At 44.9% G+C, this 23,659-nt stretch overlaps 1 protein-coding gene across 4 annotated transcripts in view; it reads right to left on the reverse strand.

The window, feature by feature from the left end:
• LOC137423758 (disintegrin and metalloproteinase domain-containing protein 12) overlaps positions 1–23,659 on the reverse strand; it is a 211,937-nt gene that overhangs the window by 103,894 nt on the left and 84,384 nt on the right. For all 4 annotated transcript variants that reach the window (XM_068111240.2, XM_068111239.2, XM_068111238.2 and 1 more), the window contains exons 13-18: positions 23,064–23,153; positions 22,476–22,671; positions 21,364–21,472; positions 20,935–21,130; positions 14,475–14,552; positions 14,155–14,275 (exon numbers count right to left, since the gene is read on the reverse strand). In XM_068111240.2, coding sequence (XP_067967341.2) covers positions 14,155–14,275; positions 14,475–14,552; positions 20,935–21,130; positions 21,364–21,472; positions 22,476–22,671; positions 23,064–23,153 — 790 coding nt within the window. The remainder of the gene's footprint in view (positions 1–14,154; positions 14,276–14,474; positions 14,553–20,934; positions 21,131–21,363; positions 21,473–22,475; positions 22,672–23,063; positions 23,154–23,659) is intronic.

Here is a 23,659-nt window from a genome sequence, read left to right on the forward strand (position 1 = left end):
TTTTTTTCTTGTGGCTCAACTTACCCACTGGCTCAAGTTACCCCGAACCCATGATCAACTTGCCCCATAATTGGGGCAAAATGAGCCATGAGACAACTTTTTTTTGAAGGCCTCTGCTAATTAATTACATGAAAATGAAATGGTAACATGTGTATGAGGGGAGAAGCAAGTATTTACACCATCATAATCACTATGGCTCTGATGCACAGCACTTTATATTTGATGTCCAGAAGGGCATTACTGAAAAATGGCTCATCTTACCCCACTCTCCCCTATTATGTTGAAAAAACAGATTATGCTGGATCCCTTGGCTTGAGAATTTCGAAGCTTTGACGCACCAAATCGCTCAATGGAGGCCGCCATCTTGCGGATGGCGGAAGTATGCAAAATAAATTTGAAAAAGTTCCATAGGAGTTTGTTTCACCCGTCTTTGTTTGATTCACAATCTTATGCACCTCTAATTTGTAATTAAAATACTTTAAGACCAACCTCGGCTCGCACGGGCCTGGTTATCTTAAACGAAAATCGTCACCAAACACCGGAACCAATGAGATTCGAGCATTTGAAAAAATACTTCAAAAAAGCTTATTACGCGTTTCGGAGGCTGAAAACGGCGTCAAATATTCTAAAATGGACGAATTATTTTTTAGAAATCTTGCGGCCGTAGGGGATAGTTTTTCATGGCCGGAAATATCCGATGTTGAGATGGAATTCACCGAATTAATCAAGAAGTAAATTTTATCAATTTTAATCAAATCCAGAATGCAAATGGTGTCATTTTAGGTCTGAATTTGCGAAATTTTGTGAGCTGACCAATCAGCGATCAGCTTAGGTCAGCCAATCAGCGCCATCGACACGGTTTGATTAACGACAGTCACACATTGCCGTTGAAACGGCGCTATCGTCTGATCTGTCGGCACTGATCTTACTGCAAGCTAACTTCTTCTGGTGAAGGAAGCCGCAGTGCCCGGAGAGAATCAGTCCTGACAGTGACTGAAGTTAGAAGACTACACACATACTGTGAAAACGTATATTAAGCCCAGTTAAAATTTCTTAAAATAGGCCTTAGGCTAGCACATCGTATGGTTACTTCCTTAAGCTACTTTTGACATTTATTGTATGTAGGTATTGGGGAGGACTGTCTGCTCTTCTCTTTTACCAAGTCTTACCAGGTACTGTACCTACTACACCTACCTACTACCAACTACCTAACCCACTGATGCCATCGTGATGGGTAAAATAGTGGCAAGAGGCTTTGGCTTCGCCGGCTCATTGCGGCTTTGCAGTCGGGTACTAGTAAATGGTACCGAAGGAAGATAAACAAGTGTAGGCCTGCCTTCAGATTTGGTTTAACATCAACAAACCCGTCTTCCTCTTGTTTCTGCAAGCTTCAAAATTAGCGAAAAAGTTTCCGCTAAACACTTCTTTGGCTAGCCTTATATCACCGCCATCAGAAACTCGGAGTTAGTAAGCATTGGAAAAAAAGATTAAAATAAACACCAGCAGAGAACCAAGTTGATCTGCACAATCTGATCCACAGTAACGCAGGAAATCCAATCAATGCAGAGAAAAGTTAACGGAGTAAAGACAAGCAGTCATGCATGGTTTCGTACATATGCATACATCACCGACTTTTATGAACTTTCATATTCATTATCCAAGTGAACTTCATGCATTTCTTTCATATAATCTTCATTTATGTATTATTGCAACAAAAAAGTTTTAAAAGCAATGATCTCTTTTAGCAATAACCAAATGATTTTACGTGCATTCATCTAGGACCATCTTACTTAGATACGCAATTTGGCGTCTGTCTGTCTGATGATTTTTTGACCGCGATACATTCTGTCGTTACTTATCCAATCTCAACCAAACTTGACAGGATGACTAAGGGTTACACAATCAAGGTTGTAGCACATTCATTTGCCCCCCATCCCCAAGGGGGTTTTCTCCCCCGAGCGGATTTTCCTCCCCATTGCCATCAATGGGGTTGTGTGTTGAGGTGTATATCCATGTTAAGTTAGCTTTATCGTGGCGTTTTTCCAAGGCCGCGTCTAATAACAAAACTAACGATAATAGCATAATATTAACGTTATTACAAAACAATATTAATACCAATAATATCCCACCTCCCCAAGAGGTTTTTCCTCCTTGAACAAACGTCAAATCAACGTTTATAAATAGCTTATCATGGCGTTTTCGTGGGAACAATGGCCCAATGGCCTCTACCAGAAGTAAAAAATATTATAAACCACAAACACGTATGATTAGCTTTTTAAACAGTCCCTAATGCTGTTTATAACACTAAATAAAGAAATTTTGAGGAATCCCGACATCCGTGAGGTAAGTTTTACTTACAGAACTGAGCAAAGATCTACTGTACTCTAGGTACCCCACAATGGTTGGGTTAATAACATGACCCTTCCTGCCGCTACCATTTCGTTTTTTGTAGCGAACTTTTGAAACTCGCTCCTGCTGTTTAACACGAAACTGAAAGGGAGGAAGCCCGGGTTGTGGTCATTTACCAAGCAGCTAGCTAGCGCTTGCCAAGCTGGCCGTTCCTTAATGGTTTTGAATGGAGTGCTTGCTCGAATGCTTAAACCACTTGGCGATCTCTCCACAAGAAACTTGGTAAATGAACACACACACAATGTTCTTGAGACCTGACATAGATCGACTGTAATCTATATACCCAAAATAGCAATGACCCTTCCTGCCACTCCTGTAGTGAGCAGGTGTACTAGTGGGAAATAAATTACAATTGGACTTCAACAGTTTCCTTGGAAATTATGAAAATTAAAAATACACAAAGACAAAAAATGAAAAATTATTAAATTTCCCTCTATTGTTTTTTTAAACTCAACTGGACTTTGTCCAGCTGAGTTTTTGTCGACACCCAGTGTCCGTCGTCCGTCCGTCTGTCTGTCTGTCTGTCTGTAAACAATTTGACGTCTATGCTCTAAAAGTCACAAATATTGGTTTAAATTTGATGAAACTTGTTATGCAGCATCTTTAAGACATAAACTAGTTTGGGATTGCATTTGGGCGTTGCACGCCCAAAAATGGGCGCGGCAGGGCGGCCATATTGAAAAATCAATTTTTGTCAATCTGGTACTTCCTAATGTAGCTAGAAGGCTGAAACTTGGTGTGTAGACAGTATGTAACAAACCTCAACACATATATATCAGGGTATATATACCGGTGACGTCTTAGGTCACGTGACATAGCGGCCATATTGGATTTCATGAAAACCTTTAAAATGCACCTCCGCCTTCATTTTTTGATCAATCGAGTTGAAACTTTGACCACTTATAGTATATCACTTGTTCGGATGTATATCCTAATTATGACGTCGTAGGTCACATGACATGGCGGCCATATTGGATTTGATGAAAACATTTAAAATGCATCTCTGCCTTCATTTTACGATCGATTGAGTTGAAACTTTGACCACGCATAGTATGGCACTTGATTGGATGCATATCATAACGATGACATCATAGGTCATGTGACCTGGTGGCCATATTGGTGGCCATATTGGCCATATTCTAACCATATTGATATAGACCAGTTGAGTTCAGGTTCACTGGAACCTCTAGTTTCATTATATAAAGTTCAGGAGAAGGGAGAGACCCAATGGTGTCAGAATGATCTCCTGTAACAAGGGAATGGTGAGAGATTTAATGGCAATCTATATATATAAAACACAGTTTGTGTGTGTGTGTGTGTGTGTGTGTGTGTCTGTGTGTGTGTGTGTGTGTGTGTGTGTGTGTGTGTGTGTGTGTGTGTGTGTGTGTGTGTGTAATGTTACCGATAGACTCCTAAACGGAGAGGCTTACGTGCTTGATATTTGGCATAGACATGGCCATTGAGCCTGGGACGAACATGGCCGAACTCAAAATATTTGACGATCCATATTTTTTATTCATATTTACCTCAGCGCATTTCAGCGAAGTACCCGCTAATCTCAGCCGGTTCCAGAGCAGCTTGCTGATTCGCTCAGAGCGATCACGTGATGTTCCATTTCCGCCGCCAGACTGATTCGCTCAGAGCGATCACGTGATGTTCCATCCCGTCACACGTCACACGTTTTTTCACCTTTTATGCGATCGTGTTTTGTATCGATTTTGTGCGATATGAATTAAATGTCTTTGAAACAGCTGTGAAACGTCTTTCCACAACCCTTCCGTAACCGATTGGAGCAGTTTATTGCTGCACAAAACGAGATCCGTGAAGCGAGTTGGTCGAGCCGTTTCGCTCAGAGCGATCACGTGATGTTCCATCCCGTCACACGTCACACGTTTTTTCACCTTTTATGCGATCGTGTTTTGTATCGATTTTGTGCGATATGAATTAAATGTCTTTGAAACAGCTGTGAAACGTCTTTCCACAACCCTTCCGTAACCGATTGGAGCAGTTTCTTGCCGCACAAAACGAGTTCCGCGAAGCGAGTTGGTCGAGTCGTGCTGACAAAGATGGCGACACGGCGGCTTCACTTTTCACGGAGTATGAGCATTCTATATATTTTCAATTCAGTGCGCCCGTGATTTGTGGCATAGACATGACCATTGGGCCTTCACGGTGTAATTTGTGCGAGGCTTTTGTCCGAGTGAGCTTGAGTCGAGAGGGCAAATGTACGGGTTGGGAATGTACGGGTCTCCCTTCCCCCGCCCGGCAACGCCGGTACTGGAGGACGTCACAGGATCGGTGAGTCTCCAAAATCCGCTTCGTGCTGTTGCGAATATGCAGGACTATGTCCGATTGTTGTGCTGCTCTCCGACCATGAGAACTGCAACGTCATTGTTGACTGGCCATCCCCTTCCCTCCCCCTTCCCTTCCCCCTCCACCCTATCCCTCCCCCTCCCCTTCTCCCCTCCCCCTCCCCTTCTCCACTCCCCCTCCCCTTCTCCCCTCCCCCTCCATCCTACCCCTCCCCTTCTCCCCTCCCCCTCCATCCTACCCCTCCCCTTCTCCCCTCCCCCTCCATCCTACCCCTCCCCTTCTCCCCCTCCTCCCCTCCCCTTCTCCCCTCCCCCTCCCCTTCTCCCCTCCCCCTCCATTTTCCCCCTCCCCCTCCATTTTCCCCCTCCCCCTCCCTTTTCCTCCTCCCCCTCCCTTTTCCTCTCCCCCTCCCTTTTCCTCTCCCCCCTCCCCCTCCCCCTCCACCCTATCCCCTCCCCCCCTCCCTTTTCCCCCTCCCCTCCCCTCCCCTCCCCCTCCCTTTTCCCCCTCCCCTCCCCCCTCTTCTCCCTCCCCTCCCCCCTCTTCTCCCCTCCCCCCATTCCCCTCCCCTCCCCCTCCCCTCCCCTCCCCCCTCCCCCCTCACCCCCTCCTCCCTCCCCTCCCACCCCTCCCCCCTCACCCTCCCCATCCCCCCCTCTTCCCTCCCCCCTCCCCCCTCCTCCCTCCCACCCCTCCCACCCTCCCCTCCCACCCCTCCCCCCTCACCCTCCCACCCCTCCCCCCTCACCCTCCCCATCCCCCCTCACCCTCCCCATCCTCCCCTCTTCCCTCCCCCCTCCCCCCTCTCCCTCCCCCCTCCCCCCTCTCCCTCCCCCCTCCCCCTCCCCCTCCCCCCTCCCCCTCCCCCCTCTCCCTCCCCCTCCCCCCTCCCCCTCCCCCCTCTCCCTCCCCCTCCCCCCTCCCCCCTCTCCCTCCCCCCTCCCTCCCCCTCCCCCCTCCCCTCCCCCCCTCCCCCCTCCCCCTCCCCTCCTCTCCCTCCCCCCTCCCCCCTCTCCCTCCCCCCTCCCCCTTCTCCCTCCCCCCTCCCCCCTCTCCCCTCCCCCCTCTCCCTCCCCCTCCCCCCTCTCCTCCCCTCCCCCCCTCCCGCCTCCCCCCTCACCCTCCCCACCCCCCCTCTTCCCTCCCCCCTCCCTCCTCCCCCCCTCCCCCCTCCCCTCCCTCCTCCCCCTCCCCCTCCCCTCCCTCCTCCCCCCTCCCTCCCCCCTCATCCTCCCATCCCTCCCCCCTCACCCTCCCATCCCTCCCCCCTCACCCTCCCATCCCTCCCCCCTCACCCTCCCATCCCTCCCCCTCACCCTCCCATCCCTCACCCTCCCCATCCCCCCCTCTTCCCTCTCCCCTCCCCCCCCTCTTCCCTCTCCCCTCCCCCCCCTCTTCCCTCTCCCCTCCCTTCGTGCAGCTGGGGGCCGTGCCGAGTGAACCAAGGAGGCAGCGGAACTTGAGCGGTGTGCACAGTAAGGCGAACGAGGTCTCAGCGAGGCCTAATTCCCACGCACGAGTTCGCGCCAACCGGCGTGCGTTTCCCGCCAAGGGCGTACGATTCTTTACGAGGTTCAAGCCGCTCGCAGATAAGTCCCAACCACACACCTATTATTTTTGATTGCATTAATTTTATCCTTCATCTGTGTTTGTGTCTGTCTGTGAGGACGTCCCATTTGGGAACATTATTTATTATTGCGAGTTTTATTTTGTATTACCGGCATTCCGTTAAACAAAGCCGGCATTTTTGTACATTTTAATCTCGCCTCTGAGTTATTAGTGGGGCAGATATGTGAAAAAGATGTTCATTTCCGGCAGAAAGTGTGAAATTTCGCATACAGGGGTATTTTGGGGCGCTGATTTCAAAAATTGGCGGATCCAAGAGATCTAACCAATGGACCGGCCGCCATCTTGAATTCCAATATGGCCGCCAAGACGAAATGTTGAAATTCCCTATCTTGGGTTCTAAATGACCTGTGGCGCTGAAATTGGGTACACAAGGGTATGTTGACATGCTGAGTTCAATAATGCAATAATTTGAAATGTCTGACAAACGGTATGGCCGCCATTTTAAATTCCAATATGGCCGCCAAGACAAACATCGATGTTTTCATTGCTTTAATAGCACAGTGTACGGTAATGTCATAATGTTAAATCATTTGAGCATTATTATGATAACTGGAAAATTGTTGCATCTCAAATCTACTGATGGGTTTGTAATTTTGTCAAAGGCAGTAGAAATTTGGGAAATTCAGCGCCCCAAAATACCCCTGTATGTTAAATTTAACACTTTCTGCCGGAACTGAACATTCACATGACATTCCAATAATTTTTTTTTTTAATGTTTTTTCTCTTTCAGATCCAATGTCGAAATCAGAGAAAACATCGTCAACAATTCCAATGCCAACAGACTGGAACATTTGCGCTCTTTGCCAGAAACGTTCTGAAAATGAACCACTAAGAGATGCACGTAAGGGCAGCAATCAGTCGTGTCTAGACATCTACGAGAATCTTGCTCAAAATCTCAAGGCATTGAATGATTTAGGTGCCTTGCCTCGCGGGATAAACATTTCCCGACTAGATGATGGTTGCGTTATTGCAGAAACCCTAGCTGCGCATGCTGCCAAATGGCACAAAAACTGTTATGTGCAGTGCAGCAGCTCTCGTGTGGCCAGGGCTGAATCAAGGGAAAGAAAGCAAAGTTCAGACCTTAAACTTGGTGAAGAAACTTACTCGCCTGTTAAGAAAAGACTCAGAACAAGTTTCAAATCTCCATCCGTTGAACAGAGTACTGCTAGCACATGTTTCTTTTGTGATAGCATTATCAGTAATGAAGAAATAGTCCACAGAGCGGCAACAAAAAATGTAGATTCCAATGTTCGATTGATGGCAACAGAATTGAGGGATACAAAACTCCTGGCTAGATTGTCTGTAGGTGATATGACGGCATCAGATGCTGTTTATCACAAGAAGTGCATGACTGTTCTCCACACTCGATACAGATCATTTGTAAGAAAGAATGAGGAAGCCAGTTCAAGTGAAAATATGCCACCAGAATCAGTAGCTTTGGCCGAATTGATAGCCTATTTGGAAGAAATGAAGTGTACAGATGACAGTTACACTTTCAAGTTAGCCGATCTCACAAAGTTTTATACAGAACGTCTGGCACAACTGGGAGGTGATATCTCAAAGAGGATTAATTCAACTCACCTTAAGGACAAGCTTCTCAGACACCTTCCGCAACTTGAGGCACATAAGAGCAACCATGAAGTGGCACTGTCATTCAAAGAGGACATTGGTGAAGCTTTATTGCATGCTTGTAGACAAAGCTCTGACAACGACGCGGTCATTCTCATGAGAGCTGCCCAGATTGTGCGCAAAGATATTTTGCAAAAGCAATACCAATTCAATGGATCCCTAGTTAACGAATCATATAACAACTCACCACCATCATTGGCAGCGTTGATGGAAATGATTCTTGCTGGTACAAACATACAAAAACAAAACGCAAACAACAAGGGAGGCGTCTCTGTGCAATCCTTAACTCAACTTGTAACATTCAACACTATGAAACGAGGAAGGTTGGAAACTACAGCAGTACGTCACAATTTGAAATGTGAAACATCACTGCCACTTTACCTGGGTCTTCTCATTCATAGCAAAACAAGGAAACGGGATCTCGTTGACGTTCTTTTTCAACATGGTTTGTGTGTTTCCTATGATCGCATACTGGAGGTATCCACAGATGAGGCCAACAGAGTCATATAAATATACAAACATGACGGCGTTGTGTGTCCAACAAAATTGCGAAGTGGAATATTCACAACAGGCAACCTAGACAACATAGATCACAACCCATCATCAGCATCAGCACAAAGTTCATTTCATGGAACCGTGTTATCACTGACACAACATGTTTCACATGACAAAAGTGGCAGCATTCGAAATCATGAGAATGTCACTGAGAATGAGAACAAACAGCGCTCCAAAACCATAGCCGCCCTTCCTGCATCTTACAGTGATGTGCCTCCTGAAACATTTCCAACTAATAATCCCATTCCAAGAAAACCAAAAGGTCCATCCACTCCAAGTGTGTCCTCCGGAATACAGGACAAAGAAAGTCAGTGGCTTTCGTTTGTACAAAGTCTACAGGAGAAGGAAGGTCTTGAGAGTGAAGATAATATCTCCTGGTCAGCATACATGGCAAATCTGCAGGTTGAAGTTCCTCGGCCTCCTGCAATTACAGGACTGCTACCTCTGTTCCGCGAGAGTGCTCACACATTGGCAATGGTGAAGCATGGAATGAATTTAATCAAGCAGGCAACAGAACTAGTAAACCCCGGACAAGTTCCAGTTCTGACCGTTGATCAACCACTCTATGCAATTGCAAAGAAGATTCAATGGACTTGGCCAGGTATATATGGTGAAGACAAGTTTGTTGTGATGATGGGAGGACTTCATGTAGAGATGGCCTTGTTGAAAGCGATCGGCAGCTTCCTGGAGGGGAGTGGCTGGGCAAGTGTAATGACCAGTGCTGGTGTAACAACAGAGGGAAGAGCAGATAGTCTTCACAAAGGTTCGCAAATATCGAGGTCACAATGGGCACACCAAGTCACAGTAGCGGCGTTGTACGCTCTGCAGCGAAAGGCAAACGATGACTACCGGAAAACATGTGAAACTGAAGATTTACAATCATTTGATCTTTGGAGCAAGAAGATGGCTACAAAGTACCCCCAGTTTTGCTACTGGAATAAAGTCCTGCAGTTGGAGTGTCTTCTCTTGGCATTCATAAGATCACAACGGGAAGCCAACTACACGCTCTATGTGGAGACTCTCACGGCGATCATTCCGTAGATGTTTGCCATGGACCATTACCATTACGCCAGATGGTTGACAGTGCATGTAACAGACCTTCAGGAACTTTCAAACGATTCCATGGATATCCATCGTGAATTTGTCAAGGGGAACTTTGTCACTCAGAAGTCATCACACAATTTCTCTGCTATGGCACACGATCAGATACACGAACAGCAGAACGCTTATGTGAAAGGTGATGGTGGAGTCATTGGAATTATTGAGAATGAAGGGGCTCTTCGCCGGTGGATGGTAGCTGGTGCAGAAATAGCCAGAATCCTGAATGAGTTTGAGGACCAGTTTCAAAGACAGAGGCAAACTGATGTCCGCCACCACGAACAATTGCCTAGTGTCCAGAAATCCTTTGCATCAGATCTCAATAATGCAATCAGTTCCTTTGAAAAACTTGGAAACCCGTTTGCGGAAGACAGTAATGACTTGTATGTGCTTGACACAAAGGTCATCATGCCTGATGAAGTGATAGCCGCAGTGCGATCCATGGAGGACACTGGCAAAACACAATTTGACGGATTTGTGGGGCAGCGAATCAAGGATCCTTCTGACAATTTCTATGATAGCATTTCAAAGAACAATCTGCCACTGTTGAAATCGAAGCCCAAGAAAACACCTGGAAAGTCTGAGGCGAAGATTACACGTATGAAAAGTAATGTGGAGCTCTTCTCACGAATGTACATTTCTTGCCAAACTAGAGATGGTGATCTTAACACATTTTATGAATATGAGTGTCATGGGTGGCCACCTGCATTGGCTGAAGGTATCAATACAATGCGGCCACCAACCGGCAAGGCTGATCTTTTGCCCTGTTTGGAAGCTTTAGCACAACGTCCTCGTGATGCGCCCAAAGGAGAAGTTCGTATTTTCGATGGGGCTGCCTTAGTCCATCATTTGGAGCCTAAGAAGTGCAACAGTGTGATCAGGACATTTGGTGACTATGCACAGAAACAGGTCCTTCCGTACATTGCCCGAAAGTTAAATGAGGGGACTGTGATGCGTGTTGATGTGGTGTGGGACACCTACAGAACGGACAGTCTCAAAGAAGGCACCAGGCTTGGTCGTGGCACTGGCATACCACTCCATGTGACTGAACAGACATCCGTGCCATGAAACTGGAGCAGCTTCCTTCGTGTAGATTCCAACAAAAAGACATTATTCAGTTTCCTTGCTGATTCCCTGCAAACGATGCCTATTCCAGAGGGAAAAACACTTCTTACAACCTTAGAAGAAGAGGTTAAATCAAAGCCCCCTTCTGATGTTTCTCAAATTCAACCATGTACGCATGAAGAGGCTGATTCACGAATGATGCTACATGCTTGGCATGCATATCAGCAGGGGTACAGAAGTATCGTCATTCATGCAACAGACACGGATGTGGTTGTGTTGGCTATCGCAATGGCAAGCATTATGGACGGTTGTGCAATGTGGTTGGCATTTGGACATGGAAACTATTTCAGGCACATTGCTGCTCACACTATTGCGACTCACATTGGCCCTGAACGCTCATGGGGGCTTCTATTCCTGCATACTGTTTCCGGATGCGATACTGTTTCTGCCATATGTGGGATTGGCAAAAAGACTGTGTGGAGCATATGGAATTCCATGCCAAACTTGGGGGAGGTCTTCAATCATCTCTCACATGCACCAGCGGAAGTAACAGATGATGACATGGACAACATAGAGAGGTTCTTCGTTGTTCTGTACAGTAGAACTTCCCCTCTGAAGAAAGTGAACGAAGCACGCAAGCAGCTGTTTGCTCAGGGAAATCGGCAATCGGAAAATATTCCACCGACAAAAGAGGCACTGCGTCAACATGTGAAGAGGGCAGTCTTTCAGGCCGGTCACATCTGGGGACAGTCCCAAATTGCTAACCCAGAGCTGCCTTCACCTGCAGATTGGGGATGGGCTAAAAATGCAGATGATGTCTGGCATCCATTTTGGACAGTAATGCCAGAGGCGTCAAAAGGGTGCCGAGAGCTGATCAAGTGCAAGTGTAAAAAACGGTGTGCTGGAAATTGCAAATGTTCTGCTGCTAATCTACCATGCACAGAACTATGTTTCTGCTCTGGACAATGCTTCCGAGATGAGCAGTAGGAGAAGTAAAACGGATGGAAAAAAGCTTGCAGCATGTTACGGCTGCCAACTGGTACGAAATATACTTTGAAATGAGCTCTTTGACTTGTTATATGATTTGTCAACTTTGTCAACTGTCAACTAGGATCCATTGAATTGGTATTGCTTTTGCAAAGAACCCGGGATTTTCAACATTTCGTCTTGGCGGCCATATTGGAATTCAAAATGGCGGCCATACCATTTGTCAGACATTTCAAATTATTGCCTTATTGAACTCAGCATGTCAACATACCCTTGTGTACAAAATCTGAGCACCACAGGTCATTTAGAACCCAAGATAGGGATTATCAACATTTCGTCTTGGCAGCCATATTGGAATTCAAGATGGCGGCCTGTCCATTGGTCAGACCTCTTGGATCCGCCAATTTTTGAACTCAGCATGTCAAAATACCCCTGTATGCAAAATTTCAAACTTTCTGCCGGATGTGAACATCTCGTGCAATTTTTGTTACATATCTGCCCCACTATATTGTCCGCAGCTTTGAGGACTGCCGGTGGGATCGGTTCAGGTAATATGCTCTTCAGCATCCTCCTACTCCTCCTCCTTCCCCTTCCCCTTTTTTTTTGGCAAGGAACGGGCACCCACGTACGGGCACGTCCTAGCTTATATATAGTACGGGCATGCCCTAGTAATTTAAATAAACATAAATGCAAATTTCACATGTGGAAAAAGTAAGTACACCCTTGGCTCTAATAGGTGGTATTGCCCCCTTTGGCAGAAACAACCTCAAGTAGGCGTTTCTTATAACTGTCTACCAGTCTCTGCCATCGACTGGGAGAAATTTTTGGCCACTCCTCCATGCAGAATTATTTCAGCTGTGCGATGTTTGAGGGGTTTATTGCGTGCACAGCTCGTTTCAAATCCCCCCACAACATCTCGATGGGATTTAGATCCGGGCTTTGACTTGGCCATTCCAGAACCCTCCATTTCTTTCTTTTCAGCCATTCCTTGGTGGATTTACTGGTATGTTTGGGGTCATTGTCATGTTGCAAGGTCCACCTTCGGTTGAGCTTCAACTTTGCGACAGAGGGCCTCACATTATCCTCAAGCACCCTCTGGTACAATGAAGAATTCATAGTGGATTCTATGATGGTGAGCTGCCCAGGCCCTGATGCAGCAAAGCTGCCCCAAACCATAATATTTCCACCACCATGGTTTCCAGTTGGTATCAGGTTCTTGTGGTCAAATGCTGTCTTTGGTTTTCGCCAAACATGTCTTCTATTACTGTGGCCAAATAGCTCTACCTTTGACTCATCTGTCCAGAGCACATTGTTCCAGAAGTGCTGGTCTTTGCCTCGGTGTTTATTTGCAAACTTTAATCTTGCCGTGATGTTCTTTCTGGACAGCAAAGGTTTCCTCCTGGCACACCTCCCATGTAGATCAAATTTGTGCAGCCTCTTTCTAATGGTAGACTCGTGCACTTTGACATCAACAGTGGCAAAAGCTACCTGTAGGTCCCGTGATGACATTCTGGGGAGATTCTGGGAGACTTCTTTCAGCATCTTGCGGTCTGCTCTCGGGCTGAACTTGCTGGGGCGGCCTGGCCTGAACAAGTTGGCAGTTGTTTGGAATCTTCTCCACTTGTAGATGATCTTCCGCACAATCGAATGATCGATTTCAAATTGTTTGGAGATCTTTTTAAATCCCTTCCCAGACTCGTAGGCATCTATAACCTTCTTTCTGAAGGCCTCAGAGAGCTCTTTTGATCTAGGCATGGTGATGCCGCACACTTCAACAACAAAGAGCAAACCAAACTAAATGTCTGAGGTTTAAATAAGACAGGTTCCTCCAAGATCCTCTCTAACGATGTTCTAATCATTTGCAACTCAGCTGGTGCACCTGATTCTAATTTTAGGTATTTGAAGTAGTGATAAATGTGGGTGTGTACTTACTTTTTCCACATGCGAAATTTGCATTTATGTTTATTGAAATTATACAATGGACTACAAAATGTAAATGTTTCATGATATTTGTTATATTATATCACCTTTAATCCTTTATCAATATTGTTGAAATGAAGATCAAATAGCTGTATGTTGAAATATGTTGAAAAAGTCAAAACTTTACATGGGGTGTACTTACTTTTTCACGTGACTGTATAGTGTTTGGCCCGATCACCCAATGATGAAGAATCACTTAGAAAATTCTAGTAGGCGGATCCGAATCCGGATCTTCACCAAAATCGAATCATTTCGTCCATGTCACATACACTACATCTCTGCCAAATTTCGGCCGAATCCGTCCACAACGTTTCGAGATATTTTGTTCACAAACAAACAGACAGACAAACAGACAGACAGGGGTTAAAACATAATCTTTGGTGGCGGAGGTAATATAACGAGTCAAAACCTACAAAATCACCTCGAGCCAGGCCCAATACCTAAAAATGTTGATGGAGAATGGTCTCAAGAATGCCGTTTTGTACTCACTCGATGTTGTCGTACGCTCCGTATACGGTCCGCTGTCGATGCTGCCACCATTACCGGGATTCGCACATGTCGGGGGAGCCCTGCCAATGTCGCAATGACAGTTTTCGTTGCTGTTGCAGACCTGCCCAAACGATCATGACAACAGAATCTTCAAAACAATTCCGCCATAAACAATGGAGCGTAACAGTGCAAAAACAACATGCTATTAAACAAAACAACATGCATTGCACCTCTATGTAGTTTCAAACCCCCAAAAACTGTCCCTTAAATCTGATTGGGTGTCTAAACCAACAAGCTTATCGCAGTTACTCGTAACTCACCCCATGTCCATTGCATTTCTCCAAACATTTTGAGACTCCAAAAGCTTCAATGCCCAAGCATGTCCTATTTTCGCAGGCCTGTCAAAACGAAGAAGAAGAACATCAATTTAAAGCAATCGGGCTGTTTTACAAGGTCGTTACAAGCAGGGTTTCCACGAGAGATGACATCGTCCATTCATGGAAACGATAATCTCAATGATTCCCTCCCTGCAGTAATGATCCTCTCCATGAGCCTCGACTTTGTGTTGTAAAATAGCCCATCTGTGACCGCACTGCTGCAATTGAAATATGCTCTTTGTCTACCTGTTCCCCTCAAACTTACCGTAAGAGTTTGTTGGCCATGTCATTTGGTCTCTTCCTGAGATATCTGACTCCAAAATCTGTTTCAAAAAGTTATCAGAAATGGAAATCTGAACACATTTATCAATTATTCAAGTTCAGTAAGAAAAGTTTTAATCATAATGAACTTGTGAAGTAAAACAAACAACAGGGAACATGGGGCTCGAGTTGCTATTTATTCATATATATGCAATGACAGTACATACGAGTATTAATTAAATCACAGTACAACTAGAAGGGCACTCAGTAGAGAGCATACCTCCACCTGGTTGGCTATATCACTCAATGGTGAAAAATCACTTTAAAATTCTACAAGCCGGATCCGCATATTCACCAAAATCGAATCGCTTCTTCCTTGTCACACACACAACCTGTCCAACAAGTTTCGTCCAAATCCATCCATAAGTTTTTGAGATATCCTGCTATGTATCGTTTTTGGCCCTATCGCCCAATGGCGAAGAATCACTTAAACAATTAAATAATTCTCATATCCGAATCCACATTCAGATCTTCACCAAAATCGAATCGAATCGCCCTTGTAAGATACCCAACCTGTCCACCAAGTTTTGTCCAAATCCGTCGATAACTTTTTGAGATATCCTGCTATGTATCGTTTTGGCCCTATCGCCCAATAGCGAAGAATCACTTAAACAATTAAATAATTCTCATATCCGAATCCACATTCAGATCTTCACCAAAATCGAATCGAATCGCCCTTGTAAGATACCCAACCTGTCCACCAAGTTTTGTCCAAATCCGTCGATAACTTTTTGAGATATCCTGCTATGTATCGTTTTTGGCCCTATCGCCCAATAGCGAAGAATCACATTTAAAAATTCTCGTAGCCGGATCCGAATCCGGATCTTCACCAAAATCGAATCATTTAGTCCTTGTCACATACGCTACATCTCTGCCAAATTTCGTCCAAATCCGTCCACAACTTTTTGAGATATCTTGTTCACAAACGGACAAACAGGGTTGAAAGCACAACCTCCATGCACTTATGGTGGCGGAGGTAATTAAGGCCTGTGTCAATGTGTTGGAGGAGGATTGTACGTAGAGGTAACCTAAGTAGAATGGCACTCGGTCGAGCGTATACCGCCACCAGACTGAACAGTTTATGTGTTGAATCCCACTGATAGGCCGGATCTGGATTCGGACCTGAACCAAAATCGAATCAGCTTGTTCTTGTCACCTAACCAACTCATCTACCAAGTTTATTCATAACTTTTTAAAACATCATATTATTAATCCGGAATCCAGACCCAGAATTTTAGGATGGACCAGACACCTCTTCCTATACTTTGCAGGCCTGAATCTTATTTTAGTTTAGTGCCTGTTGATTCTGAATCTACCTTCGGTAGCGGAGGTAATAATTATTTATTTTAAAGAGACAATATGAGGATGAGCACAGGTAACGGCCCATGCGAATGCCCACTGTGACCCAGACAATGTAAAGAGGAAGTGAACATGAAAGCGCAAAAGCAAATTTCCTGCAATATCATGACGACCCTTAAATTTGAAAACACAGGTGACAGAAAAAGTAAAATATCTTTAAAATAAATAAATAATAATACAACTTAATTTACATGGAACCTAAAAGATAAAGTAGTGCATGAATTATGAGTCTGTTGGACACCCAGAACTCCAACCTCCTCAATATATTATTAACTTTTCAAACTCGGCTACGGTTCAATTTCATAATCGGAACCATGGAAACATCGACAAGTGACTATGGTGATAATATCTGTGTGCCCGCAAACAAATAAGGAGAAGTAGAAGCAGGGTGAGGCAATGGCTACATCGACTTATGCAGAAGAGGTATCAGCTTAAAAAAGAACCAAACACTAGTGAGAAAAACATCTTTTCTTTGGGATGAAGAAAAACCTTCATCCCAAAGACATAATGACAAAATTATGACAAAGGACAAAGGCTAAACAAACAAAGGCTAACCCCTGCTCTAGCGGGGAAAATGGCCTTAAAACAATCATTCATTCATTTCATTCCAAAGACTTAAAAAATGCTCAGCATTTAAATGCTGAATTTAGAACAATTTAATGCAATTTAGAACATTCTAAATGCTCAGCATTTAAATGCTGAATTTAGAACAATTTAATGCAATTTAGAACATTCTAAATGCTCAGCATTTAAATGCTGAATTTAGAACAATTTAATGCAATTTAGAACATTCTAAATGCTCAGCATTTAAATGCTGAATTTAGAACAATTTAATGCAATTTAGAACATTCTAAATGCTCAGCATTTAAATGCTGAATTTAGAACAATTTAATGCAATTTAGAACATTCTAAATGCTCAGCATTTAAATGCTGAATTTAGAACAATTTAATGCAATTTAGAACATTCTAAATGCTCAGCATTTAGAAGATAGACCATGGACAAACTCTATGGCTTGGAATGCATAGGGAAACATAAATTCCCCCTTAGTTGCCCCGCTGAGTGCGGATAGAAAAAGAAACATCGTAAAGATGGCGTTGTTGGTAACCACAGTACCCTGGGAAGTGACGTCACTTCCCCTACGGTCAATGACTGTCTCGAGTCAAGTCTGGTGTTGTGTCATGTATTTGGCTACGTGAATGTGCGGTTTGTGTTAGAGCTCCTCATGAGTCTTACAACATGTAGAAAAGATCAAAAGAACAAGCAAACGAAAACATGTAAATTAAGAGTAAAATGTAATAATTCGCCCGAGGAGATTGTAACGAGGCCGAAACCATTTATTCCTGCTACGTGAAATGCCCTGCAACCCATGCCTGCAGAAAACTGTTGTTTTTTTTTTGAAACACTGGCCGCATTTTACATGCAATCATCATGTGACCTTGAATTCTAGCTTTTACCATTGCACACATTTCTTATGGAGTCAACTTGGTTGTGTGATGGCTCTGAAGGCCATAAAATAGAAGTTGATGAGTCTTTCCTTGGTGTTGGCCATTCACAGAAGGTGCACAGAACACACTGCACAAGTGCAAGCATATATACACTTGCCACAGGAGATGATTCGAGGCCAAATTTTCCGAGCCCGAACCAGAAAAAAACGGGAATAGGCAGGAATTCCAAATCAATTTCCCACAATTTTCCAGGAATTCCCAGGAAACGATTTATCAGGAAGAAACACGAGCTTGGGATCTATTTGCTTGAAAGCTTTTCTCAGCTCAAGCTCGAGAACATTAGGCCTGCACAATCTCTAATCTCTACCATACGAGCGCGGTGTGTCAATGGTGTGGGACAATTGCTGCCGGTGTGGCACAATGGACAACATAGAAGATAATGAGCACTAACATATTATCCTGAACTTTGTGTTGACCAGAACTTTCAGTACAGTTTTTTTTTTTCAACCTCATCCGCACAAAGGCCTCGGCCGACACTTCACAACACAAGGATGGTTATGGAGGCCTATTACCTGGTAATAACAAGGCAGACCAAACCAAAATAAAATCTCTCTTAAAGGAAGTCTGACAAACCCACCTATCTAAGTTTTTAACAATCCTCTTGAGGAAGTTCAGTCTTTCAAACTCCAGGGTCTCAGCATCAGCCATGATTTTTCTTGGTCAAACCACATTTCAAAGTTGGCCTCAGAAGCCAGCCTCCGGGTATCCTCCGGGTATCCTCCATCATACAAAGTCCTTCCTTGGCACACCTGAAGTCCTGTCCACCTAAAAGGCCTTCATTCACAGGTTGATGGAGTACAGTAGACTGAACAGTCTTCCTGTTCAGGCTGGAGTTCCCCAAGGCAGTGTTCTGGGCCCTGTGCTTTTTCTGGTCTTCATCAATGATCTCTCCGACTGTCTTGAAAATCCTCTCTATCTCTTTGCTGACGACTCTACTCTCTGTCGCTCCATTCCTCATCCCTCAGATCGGCAGTCTGCAGCCTCCTCACTCTCTGCAGACCTGGACAAAATCACAGACTGGTCAAACAAGTGGAACATGTCTTTCAATCCTGACAAATCTCATACTCTTACGATGTCTCTCCGAAAAGACCGACTGGACAACCCTCCCATCCACTTTCTGAATAATCCTCTCCAAGAAGTTCTGTCACTCAAGCTTTTGGGTCTCACTATCTGCCATGATCTTTCCTGGGAAAACCACATTTCAAATCTGGCCTCCAAAGCCAGTCGCCGACTGGGCATCCTCCATCGTGCGAAGTCCTTCCTTGGCACACCTGAGCTCCTCACCACATACAAGGCTTTCATCCACAGCTCAATGGAATACTGCTCTCCCCTCTGGGCTGGTGCTCCTGCCTCACACCTAGCTCGTCTTCACGCTGTTGAAACCAAAGCGTTCAGAATCATTGGAATCTCCCGCGATGAAGCTAACTCCAAGGGCCTTTCACTCACTCACTGCAGGCAGGTTGGTGGTCTTTCCGTCTTCTACCGACTCCTCTCTGGCCTTGCCCCCCAGCTCTCTCGGGGCTCTGTCCCCCAAATATTCCTACAGGTCGCACAAGATCTGCCTGCAACCCTCTTATGGTTAAACTGCCAAAATCAAGACTCTCTGCTCACCTTCACTCCTTCATTCCTCTTTTCTCCCACCTCTGGAACAAACTCCCTCACTCTCTTCAATCCCACTCCACCCTCCAGGTCTTTAAAACAGCTGTTCACCACCATCTCTTATCTTCCCCCATCCAAAACCTTGATCTTTTCTACCCCCGCTAATTTCACCCCAAATCCACTTTTTTGAAATACCAACTTCTGTCTGGGAAGTCCTTGGTGTCCTTGTGTTTTATACTTCTCCCACCCCTTCCCACGCCTCCTCCACCCAAGCCCTCTCCCTTCCACACATCTCCCTGCTCTCAAATGTTGTGTTTGTGTGCTTCCCCTTCTCTCCCCATCTTGTCTTCCACTCCCTCTTTTTATATATTTTGTTTGTCTGGTTGATTTGTTTGTGAAATAAATGTTAGCTCTTTCATGAGCCTCGATTCAGCATACAAAAAAAAACAAAAAAAAAACTGCTATCTCCTCTGGGTTGGCTCCCCTGCCTCACATCTTGCTCAGCTTGACACTGGGAAACCTAAGGTCTTCTCAAGATCAATGGAATCTCCCACGCTGAAGGTGAGCCTCTGGGTCGATCGCTTCACGATCGCAGACAGGTCGCTAGTCTCGCTGTCTTCCTACCGCCCCTTTCTGGTGTTGCACCCTCTGCTTCTTCTGTGCTTTGTCACCCCCAAGCTTCTGCAGGAATCACACGATCCACCATCAACCCCCTTCCGGTGAAACTACCTAAATCTAGGATCACTGCTCACCTCTACTCATTTGTTCCTCTTTTTCCCTGCCTGGGGAATCAATTTCCACATCCTCTTCAATCACATTCTTCCCTCCAGGTCTTCAAGACAGCAGTTCACCACCATCTCTGATCATCCCCAATCCTAAACCATGATCTTATCTACCCTTGTCATCCCCACCCAAATCCCTCTTCCTTCCAATTTTCCACTTTTCCCTCCTTGGAGTTTCCTTTTGTTTCCATCTTGTTCACCCCATGCATGTGTGTTTTGCATCCTGTTTTTGGCTGTTAGGTCCTGATCCTTTATTTTTTTCTATTTTTTTTGTTGATACAAGATTGAGGCTCATGCAAGAGCTTAAAAGCTAACAATGATCACAAAAAGACAAACTGACACATAAGACATAAAACATATGATAAAGGGAGCGGGAGAACAAGATGGAGAGCAGGGACATCGGGAGATCTGTGGGAGGGAGAGGGCTTGCGAGGAGGAGGCATGGGAATAGAGGTAAAAAAACAAAAAAAACACATGGAAAATGGACTTCCAGATGGACTTCCAGGAAAGAAGTCGGTATTTCAAAAAAGGGCTGGGGTTGATCAAGACCAAAATCTTTCACTGCATTAGATCTTCCATGAGCGTCAACTGTGTATGCAAAAAAGAGGAAGAGTTTCATAATGCCCTGTATCCTGAGATGCATCTCATAAAGCAAATGACTTCACCATATCCAAAGTAAATACTGGAGAAAGCCCAATAAGTGATGTAATCATAGAGGAACATCGTAAAGTGGACAGACATGGCACAATAAACATCCGATATTTTCACACACTCAGGAACCGGGAATCCTTCAAATGAGAGACATTTGAGCTCACAAACAGCGAGCCAGCGGTTACCTTGTTCAAACCACATTTGGTTCCAGGATTCACTATTCCGGGATCGGAAACGTCATCTCCGAGATTGTAGGAAATTCCTCTGCAGATGTATTTTTTCCCCATGTACTCGAATTTGGTTTCGACGACACTGACTTCGGTGGCCAGCTGAGGTTTTCCTTGTCCGCCCTTACACTGCAGCTTGCCACATATGGCATTACTGAGAACATCAAACAAGGAGACAAAGAAAGGAAAACAAAACTACTTCATAATGTCCAAGGTATACGGAGGTACCCAATAAGGAAGTCAATGGAGGTGACGCTTCAAGTCACCAGGGGTTTTAAGGCCTAGCAATGTAATTATATAACATGTATACTAGCTGTATGGATTGCTTGGATTTTTAAACTTAATCCGTTCAGTTTTTTTATTATTTGAACAATGAAAACAACACACCTTAAACTACAGGCGATGAACTTCCCGTTACTATCTTCTCCACAGTTTCCATAGTTTACACCTTGCGTATTCACAGTTTTGTAGCACATTTCAGAGGCTGCTGTGGCTCCTGGGAAGTTAATTTGGGAAGGAAGAAAAAAATGGGGGCGCGGGGTGGAAAAGAGAGCTTTACGGCAGAAGCACACCAAAAGGTCCCAAAAGGTAAACACCGACGTGTGGTAAGATTATTTTCATTAACCGGGATATTGAGAATTGTCAATCATAATATGGCAGCTGTACACTCGTCAGGTATAGGGTTAGGGTTAGTTGTTGTTAGGGTTAGGGTTGTTAGGGTTGGGGTTAGTTGTTCGGGTTATGGTTAGGGTTAGTTGTTGTTAGGGTTAGGGTTAGTTGTTGTTTGGGTTAGGGTTAGTTGTCGATAGGGTTAGGGTTAGTTGTTGTTAGGGTTAGGGTTAGGGTTGTTAGGGTTAGGTAGAGTCATAGAGTCATAGTCGGGTAGAGTCATTCGCTGCCAGGATGCGTGCCGTTGTTAGGGTTAGGGTTAGTTGTTGTTAGGGTTAGGGTTAGGTAGAGTCATAGAGTCATAGTCAGGTAGAGTCATTCACTGCCAGGATGTGTGCGGTGCATTATCGCAGAGGAAAATTGGAATCGGAGAATCCTTTTGAGGTTATTTCGAGGTCTGACTCCTAAAAGCTCTGAAAGACTTGTGAGGCCAAAATCTTTGGGAGTCAAAGGATATGATGCATCTTGGAAACCGCTCACACTCCCTGGTAGTTGAGCGACGTCGTCAGACCTTTTCTGGCGTTCGTTTGATAAGGCACTTCCTGCCACCCTCACCCCACAAATCCTGGCAAAAGGCAGGAGGGCCAATTACCTCTCCCCCCCTTCTGCTCCAGCGTCCCTGGTCTTAAGTGAAAAAGTATGCAGGAATTTTGTCCAAGCTTCCTCATTCCTCAACCCAACAGCTCTGCACTTTGAAAGAATGACTGAACTTTCCAAACTTTCTTTTGGTATCAATGCGAACGTTATCTAGTTTCTCTTGCCGTTTACAATTAGAAAGTCTTTTTATTTAAAGTTTAGGTTTGAACAAATGGAGGCAAATAGACACTCACCTTCCCCGAAAAGGTCAACACACTGTTCTTCTCGAGTGAGGCAGAATCCATTATAGCAGTAGGCCTCACCATCCTGGCAAGCTGCACCATCCTTGAGATACACATTTCCGGGGCAATTTCCAGACTTCCCGTCACACATCTCTGGCAGGTCGCATTCATTCATTTCTTTCCGGCACACGATCCCTTGCTTTATAACCTAGGAGAGAAAGGAAGCCGAAGACCAGAAGCATATACCGCCATATTAATGGTGGCGTAAGGCAAAGTTTGAAGCTTCTAGGCCATCCTCGAAGCGCGTACCTCTAGGCCATCCGGTCTGCAGCCATATACTCATGGCTGTAATTTAAATGGTATGCCATAAATTAAACCATCAACGACACTAAACCGTTAATACGAGGGAGGTATCAGAACTGCAATCTCTCAACAACAACAGTCACGGAACGCAAAGAATAACAGCGCAGGTTGAGCACAGGAAGGAACAATGTTGTTTGAGCAGATTTATCACGTGAAATGAATGAATTAATGAATGGATGGAGTCACTGAAACGCAAGGGATCAAAATAAGCCAGCACCCATTTTCTTGGGCCCATACCTTGCAATCCTTGCAGCAACGGCCTTTGGCACACTGCGCCCCCTCTATCAGCTTGCAGACACTGGCATTGCAGCAGGGGTCATCACATTCCTACATTGGGAATGCAGTGATTAACTAGTGCATTGAGTATTAAAACTAGGTGCGATGTGAAATAACTTTCAACATTTACATCTGCTTTTGGAAAACAGTGTTATAACTTGTAATACATATGCATGAGGGTATGAAGGAAGTGGGTTGTGTGGTATAGGATAAGTTGATATAACATTCAAACCTTCAGATGTTGATAAAATCACTACCTGGTTAAACACTTTGACTGTTTCTCTCAATCCTGACAAATCTCTCACTTTCACTCTCTCCGAAATGACCGGATGATAAACCCTCCTGTCTACTTTCTTAACAATCCTCTTGAGGAAGTTCAATCACTCAAAATTCTGGGTCTCACTATCTGCCATGATCTTACTTGGGAAAACCACATTGCCAAGCAGGCCTCCAAAGGCAGACGCCGACTGGGCATCCTCCGTCGTGCGAAGTCCTTCCTTGGCACACCTGAACTCCTAACCCACCGACAAGGCCTTCATCCGCAGCTGGATTGGCTG

Source organism: Myxine glutinosa, chromosome 3, assembly GCF_964187855.1.
Source record: "Myxine glutinosa chromosome 3, kmMyxGlut1.1, whole genome shotgun sequence".
Classification (NCBI taxonomy): Eukaryota; Metazoa; Chordata; class Myxini; order Myxiniformes; family Myxinidae; genus Myxine; species Myxine glutinosa.